Source organism: Notolepis coatsorum (assembly GCF_963971535.1).
Source record: "Notolepis coatsorum genome assembly, chromosome: 6".
Classification (NCBI taxonomy): Eukaryota; Metazoa; Chordata; class Actinopteri; order Aulopiformes; family Paralepididae; genus Notolepis; species Notolepis coatsorum.
In genome coordinates, this window is record NC_140170.1 from 129,792,769 (window position 1) to 129,800,844 (window position 8,076).

Here is an 8,076-nt window from a genome sequence, read left to right on the forward strand (position 1 = left end):
CCATCAACTAGCCATTAACTCAACTTCAACTAACTATCTACCTGTATCCCCCCTCTGATTAATGCCCGCTGCAATCTTTAAATGCATTTTAACCTCCATTAAAAAATGAAATAGTAGGTCAGTGGGTTGACATCGTTGACATGGATGTTCAGTTCAGTTCAGTTCAGTTCAGTTCAGAGTTTTTATTTGCCACATGGAATCATACAATCAGAATTTCTTCATTACACAATCATAAATAACATTCCATGGACAAAAGGAGCAGGAAGAAGAATAAATCTTATAGTTACCTGCCCCTTATTCCTAAACTAAAGAAGTATTTTCTTAATGGTCGGCGTACAACCTAATTTATACAAATAATAATGTATACCATTATACAAGAAACTCACAATCCACAGTTAAACAAGGAAACAATTATAATAATAATAATAATAATAATAATAATAATAATAATAATAATAATAATAATAATAATAATAATAATAATAATAATAATAATAATAATAATAATAATAATAATAATAATAATAATAATAATAATAATAATAATAATAATAATAAAGAATAAAGAATAAAAGAAAGAGAGAAAAAAAGAAAATAAAAGATCTCACCATTCAGATCACATTTGATTTTCATACCGACTAAATATTTCTTTTTTATAATTTTTCTTGAATTGATAAACACTGTTACATCCCTTAAGCTCGCTATGGAGAGAATTCCACAACTTTACACCAATAACTGAAGGACACATCTGTTTAAGTGTGGTACGTGCAAACTGATGTTTAAAATTGTATTTTCTCCTACTAAACTCACTTTCTAAATGAAAAATATTTTGTAGTTTTTCTGGCAGTGTATTATTTCTTGCCCTAAACATAATTAACATTGTTTGAAACTTAACTATGTCTTCAAGTTTAATTATTCTAGATTTAATAAATAATGTATTTGTGTGTTCTCGATAACTCACTTTATGTGTGATTCTTATGGCCCTCTTCTGTAGTATATATAATGGTTTTATATTGGTCCCATAAGTATTCCCCCATACTTCAACACAATAACTGATATAAGGTGAGATGAGTGAACATGTTATAATTATAACATGAAAATTAAATGGTAGTGAATTCATCTCTAACATCATCTCTAACATAGACACAGCTGTTGTTACGATGGTTAACCATTCTTTAGAGCTTGACTCTCACACATATCTCAACTAGCTGCTTGTTCTCCATCTACCTGCCGGATTAATACTATCTGGGGTCTTCAGCCATGATGATCTTCCCATTTTCTAACACTAACTGGTTCCTCATTGACCATAGCTACTGCTGTGGTGTTGCACCTGCCCGTCTGCCTCTGTGACTGATGTTCTTTACCGTCTTTAACATAAAGCCTTGATTAATCCAAACATGTTGTAACTTGTTGGTTACAGATTCAGTTGCTGGATTTCTCTCATATCTATCGTCTTTCCATTCTGGTGGTGTGGTTACTCTTTGACCACTTCATACTGCACGTATTTTCACAATTGCTTGGGTCAGTTATGGCAGTTAGATAAATACTGTAGGTCATATGTCAGATTAGAATCCATGATGTTATGAGGACATGGTGTGCACTTTCGTCCAATGAGCAAATGCTACACAATAACACGTGTTTTCAACCTTTATACAACACACGGATACACACTTACATTTGTATACTTTCTGTGAGATCCAGTACAACCACTGACACCGGTACAACCACTGACACTGGTACAACCACTGACACACTGACACTCTCCCAGGACATTTATAGGGGCCAGTTTAGAATTGCAGTCTCCCGTAGGTGTTTTTTGAGAGTGTTTTTGAAAGTGGGTAGTGATTCACATTCCTTTACAGCTTTGGGTAGGGCGTTCCACATTGATGTGGCATAATTGCGAAACGTGTTTAGTCCCTTGTTTGAGCCGAATCTGGGTTTAACATGATTTGTGGAGCTCCCTCTGGTGTTGTGATCGTGGTATTCACTGACCTTTGGGAAGTATTTTGACATGTACATGGGTACCTTGGTCGTGTAGTGTATCTTGTAGACCAGGCCCATTGCAAGTTGCTGTACTCTGTCGTCTACTCTAAGCCATCCTAGGTTGTCAAAGTGGGCAGGGGTGAGGTGGGTTCTAGGAGTAAGGTCAAGCAGTAGTCTGACCAGTTTGTTTTGAGATGTTTGTAATTTTGTTTTTAGCGCCTTTGAGGTGCTTTGGTACCATGAGGTGCACGCATAGTCGTAGTACCCTTGAATGAGTTCTCCTGCCAGAGTCTTCAGGGTATTCTTGTTTACCAGTGAGGAAATCCGGTACAAGAAACGTGTTCGTTGGTTGACTTTTTTTTATTACATTGGATGCCATTTTGTCACAGGAAAGATTAGCCTCTAGGATGGAGCCCAGGTAGGTAATTTCATCTTTCCTTGTGACAATATTGTCACCCACTGTAACTGAGAAGCCGTCGGTCTTGCTGAGTTTGTTATTTGAACCGAAGAGAATGGACTCTGTTTTGCCCATGTGTAATGATACTTTGTTATCAGCGAGCCGCCTATTCTCAGTCCTTGCCCCACAATGGTGGAACAAACTTCCCAACACAGTTAGGACAGCCAAAACCCGTCCAATATTTTGCCGTCGCCTAAAGACACACTTCTTCAACCATTATCTGAAAAAGATATATATAATAATAAATAAATAAATCTAACCCTAACTAACTTTACTGTCATGCACTTGTCCTAATATACTAACCTACACTGTAGCACTCAACACTTTGATGAACACTGTTACTCAGCTGATAGAGTTGTGCCCTTCCTGATGACTTGTCGTACAGAACTTGTACAGCAAGTCGCTTTGGATAAAAGTGTCAGCTAAAGGACTAAATGTAAATGTAAATGTATCCCTGCCAAGGCAAATGGACTGAGAGCCTGAATACATTGTTTTGTATCTCAGAGTTTGGCATCTCTGTGAGCCATGAGAAGAAATGGCATGAAGATGAGATGTGGCCGAGTATATAGACAACATTAGCCTGTGCATGGTGGGCTTGTTTGACATGATCATGTCGCGCGCGCACACACACACACGCGCGCATGCACACTAACAGAAGATTTCCCACGGTCTCCCGCAGCAGTTCCCTGGGAGCATCCTGACATTAAGATGATACTGTGCTGCGCTCCTCTGTAGGTTTACCCTGTGTGTGTGTGCGTGTGCGTGTGTGTGTGTGTGTGTGTGTGTGTGTGTGTGTGTGTGTGTGTGTGTGTGTGTGTGTGTGTGTGTGTGTGTGTGTGTGTGTGTGTGTGTGTCATGGCATGTGTAGGTGTCATGGCAACCCGGTCATTGTCAGCATGTGAAGGTATGCACTTTCAAAACACCTTCTACACACATGTTAGTGGTAACTGTTGTTGTGTATGGTAGTTAGGTATGAACAATTTTATACGTGTTTCAACTATGTACCTGGGATTCTGTGTGTGTGTAAGTGTGTGTGTGTGTGTGTGTGTGTGTGTGTGTGTGTGTGTGTGTGTGTGTGTGTGTGTGTGTGTGTGTGTGTGTGTGTGTGTGTGTGTGTGTGTGTGTGTGTTTTGAATGTAACAGCTGGCCTAAAGCAGTCATGGGAATTGGGAAGACCTCGTAAATCCTGTTGCAGGTGTCTTGTAGCCTACTGGGCATGTTTAGAGTCTGGATTACTCTGTCACCAAGGAAACTGCCATAGAATGTACCCTTGGTTACCAAGGTCACTGGTTTAAATCCTGCTACCAGTTGGGAGTGATGCTTCCCCCTTTCTCAACAGCTATTGTCAAGGTGCCTTTAAAGCAAGGCACTCAACCCACAACTCCTCCAGTGGACCTGCCTATAGTTGTTGTACTGGGCAGCTCCTGCAGTGGACCTGCCTATAGTTGTTGTACTGGGCAGCTCCTCCAGTGGATCTGCCTATAGTTGTTGTACTGGGCAGCTCCTCCCAGTGGACCTGCCTATAGTTGTTGTACTGGGCAGCTCCTCCAGTGGACCTGCCTATAGTTGTTGTACTGGGCAGCTCCTCCAGTGGACCTGCCTATAGGTGTTGTACTGGGCAGTTCCTCCCAGTGGACCTGCCTATAGGTGTTGTACTGGGCAGCTCCTCCCAGGTGTTCATGTGAAGAATGGTTCTGTGGACAAAGAGCAAGTGTACTGGGTCGACAACATATGTAACATATGTATAAATAAAGTAATAATCCCAAATATATATATATAATTATGGTTACAGACAGGGCTTGACATTAACTTTTTGGCTCACTAGCCACTGTGGCTAGTGGTTTTCCAAAGTCACTAGCCACTCAGCATTTTCACCAAAAATCACCACACTAAATAATTTTTTCATCAATACGTTCCCATTTTATAGCGTGATGATGAGTTTAAATTTCCCAGTTATTGATCGCCATCTGGTAGATCGATATGTCCATTGGTGATGCTATATTCCTTTACTGCATACTGATTTCGGCGTCGCAAAAGGTATTCCATGCGATCTGATGAAGGCATATCTTCACGCTAACAGAAAAAGTAGGCCTGAATGAAAAAAAATTACATCTGGTCTGAAAACAAGGAGTACTCCATTCTCGAGACAGCACCACTACCAGGATCTGGCCGGTAATGCACTTTTCCGAATTGTTGTGGGAGTTGTAGTATTATGTAGTATCACTTGGATTGACCTTAATTATTGCCGGTGCCTTTTGTAGACTACAATGTTTTTTTTTCATAGAAAAAAAGTCACCGGCCACTGTGGCCGGTAGAATGACAGAGTTACCGGCCACAGCCGAATTCTACCAGAATTTGGCCGGTGGTCAGGTGTTAATGTCAAGTTCTGGTTACAGATAGTACTGTATCATGTGTGTCCTTTTTTTCCTCCCATCCCAATTTCGCCTTGCCAATTCTCCCTTCAATTCTTCCTCCCCTGTCTCGAACGTTGCTAGACCATGCCTTCCACTGGTCGGCTGCAGTGAGGACCAAGCCTTGCATCACGTGTCCCCCTCCGGTACACGAGGAGGCAGCCTGTCGCATCTTTTCACCTGTACAGCGCGATCTCTCAGTGGCGAGGAGTAACACGTGGGAGGCTCACGCTGCCCCCGATACTTCCTGATTCTGCTGTACAGGCGCACCAACCAACCTGTAGGAGTCGCTGTCCACAACATCCAGTCCCCACCCACCGGCTTTCCCACCCTCTAACACTGCCAATTGTGTTAGTATGAACGACCAGCCAAGCTGGTAGCAACGCCGAGAGCTGGGCTCGATACCAGCATATCCTGCGTTAGTGGCGAGTGCCGTGCCCACTGCGCCACTCAGCCGCCTGTATCATGTGTGTCCTGTAAGGAAACACTCCTTGTATTGACTGAGAAGTTGACGGTTTTACAAAAGCCATAGTTACTTGACTTTCACTACTGTCATGTGAAAATCTACTAACTCCAGTATTGATTGTTTTGATGTCTCTTGTGAACTGAGGTGGCGCTATTAGTGATGTGTTTGTCTCCCTGTTCCAGATGATGGCAAGGTGGTAAAAGCGGTGTCAGTCATCAAAGACAACTGGGAGACGGAGGAGATCTTTCTAGAGGAGTTGACCGTCTTTCAGGTGAGTTTTCCCAGTGCCCCTGACCTTTACAGTGTTTGGTGGATGTGTTTATCCAGAGCATCTTGGGGAGCACTGTGTTGAGAAAGAAGGTTGGGAACCTCTGCTCTACCCTGTGCTTGTATCACCAAAAAACATGGCAACAGTACTTTTATGGCTAAAAAACAAACCAAGCCTGAATGGGAGTGCTTGTTTTTTGTGTATCTCAGTGCCAATCTGCTGGTCCTGCATTATAATGATGCATTGTCGGTCAGAGACCGTGCCTGTAGTTTCCAATGGAACATAGTTGACTAGAATCTCTCTCTCTCTCTCTCTCTCTCTCTCTCTCTCTCTCTCTCTCTCTCTCTCTCTCTCTCTCTCTCTCTCTCTCTCTCTCTCTCTCTCTCTCTCTCTCTCTCTCTCTCTCTCTCTCTCTCTCTCTCTCTCTCTCTCTCAGCCACTCCAGGGTGGTCATGAGTCATTGACTAACTATGCCCTGCGCTGAAACAAGTCAGTGAGCTGGAACGTGGAGTAATGGGGAAATAGTTAACTAGGTCCTCTGAAGACAAAATACACCTATTAGATTATGAATTGCTCCATCAGTAGTAGCTCAATATATCTAAACCCAAAACGCAACTCTTTATTTTGCCTCATAAACCAATGATCCAATGATCAAGGTTGAATTTAAAACACTTCAAATGGATGGTGATTTCACTTCAAGCCCTCGTCTTTGGGTTTCTTAAGGGGTTTTGGTAGGAATGAGTATTACATTTACTAGTATGTGCTATTCTATTCATTTGTACAGTATCTATTCTACTCGATTATGTCATAATCTTTCATTGGTAAACTATCTATTACTGTATGTTCTTTTGTATTCTACTCTCAAGATTCAAGATTCAAGAGGTTTATTTGTCACATACATACACAAGGCATACAGTGAAATGCGGGTGGCCATGCCCACTTTGATTGTGCAAGAATACAATAGTAAATAAAATAGAGTAGAAGATAATAAAATAGACATGATACAAGTCCTGAGATCAAATGCAATACAATGTTAAGCTATGAATTAAAGGCACTGGGTCCTATGTACCCTACTATACAATATACAGTTTTACTCTATGTCCCTATGCTATACTTGCTATACTAACTATACTAAACAAGATGAACCAAGCATCCTTTGTGAAGCACTTTGGTTGACAAGTGTCATGTTTAAATGTGCTATATAAATACATTTGATTGATTGATTGATTGATTGAAGAACCGCAACAAGTTATTTTCTTAAAGTGACTTTTTTTCTCCTTCCTTTAAAGTGTTCTTTTCTTATGTGTTTAAAGTGACCTGTGGTGCGTTTGTGTGTGAGAGAGTGCAGAATGTGTGTTTTTGCACGCGGATTCTGCTCCGTCTTTGTGAGCTATCCACTAACGACATTGCGCGGATGAGATACCAGCGCAGACTCGCCCAATATGGCTCGCAGAGCAGTCTGCACTCTGCACTCCTGACAGCACTGTTGGCAGATATGTGTGTGTGTGTGTGTGTGTGTGTGTGTGTGTGTGTGTGTGTGTGTGTGTGTGTGTGTGTGTGTGTGTGTGTGTGTGTGTGTGTGTGTGTGTGTGTGTGTGTGTGTGTGTGTGTGTGTGTGTGTGTGTGTGTGTGTGTGTGTGTGTGTGTGTGTGTGTGTGTGTGTGTGTGGTGTGTGTGTGTGTGTGTGTGTGTGTGTGTGTGTGTGTGTGTGTGTGTGTGTGTGTGTATGTGTGTGTGTGTGTGTGTGTGTACTTGTGTGTGTGTGTGTACTTGTGTGTGGAGAGATCAGTGTTCAATGTTCTGATGGCCTGGGGGAAGAAGCTGAGCCTTAGTCTCTCTGTTCTTGCTGCGTGTATGCGGAGGTGCTTGCCTGACCGCAGCAGCTTGAACAGGCTGTTGTTGGGGTGGTGAGGGTCTTTCATTATTCTGCAGGCTAATGAAAGACCCTCACCACCCCAACAACAGCCTGTTCATCTAAGAAACAGGATATTCATCAAATAAACATAATAATAATAATAATAATAATAATAATAATAATAATAATAATAATAATAATAATAATAATAATAATAATAATAATAATAATAATAATAATAATAATATAATAATAATAATAATAATAATAATAATAATAATAATAACTTTATTTGTATAGCACTTTTCATACAGAGGTTGCAGTTCAAAGTGCTTCACAACAGTAAAAAATACAGGTATAAGCGAACATAAAAAAGATAGACAGGTAGCAAGGTATGGTAAATCATTCAGTATAAAAATAGTTTATAAGGATTCTAAAAATTATAAAATAGAACGGACATACAACAGGGTATTTAACATACAACAGAGCAGTGCATCAGTAAGAAGTAAAAAGTGTGATAAAATAAGATAAAATTAGCATAGAACCGACACATGAATTTGATAGGCAGTGTATAAAAGTAGGCAGGGTAAGAATAGTGCAGGTAAGTCATTGAAATGCCTGAGCAAAGAGATATGT

General features: G+C 40.8%; 1 protein-coding gene across 1 annotated transcript in view; it reads left to right on the top strand.

Moving 5' to 3' along the window:
• The window catches only part of LOC311230781 (semaphorin-3D-like), a 207,608-nt gene that overhangs the window by 175,212 nt on the left and 24,320 nt on the right, over positions 1-8,076 (top strand). The window contains 1 exon segment of the mRNA XM_084317140.1: positions 5,500-5,588. Within this exon segment, the coding sequence (XP_084173266.1) occupies positions 5,500-5,588 (89 nt within the window).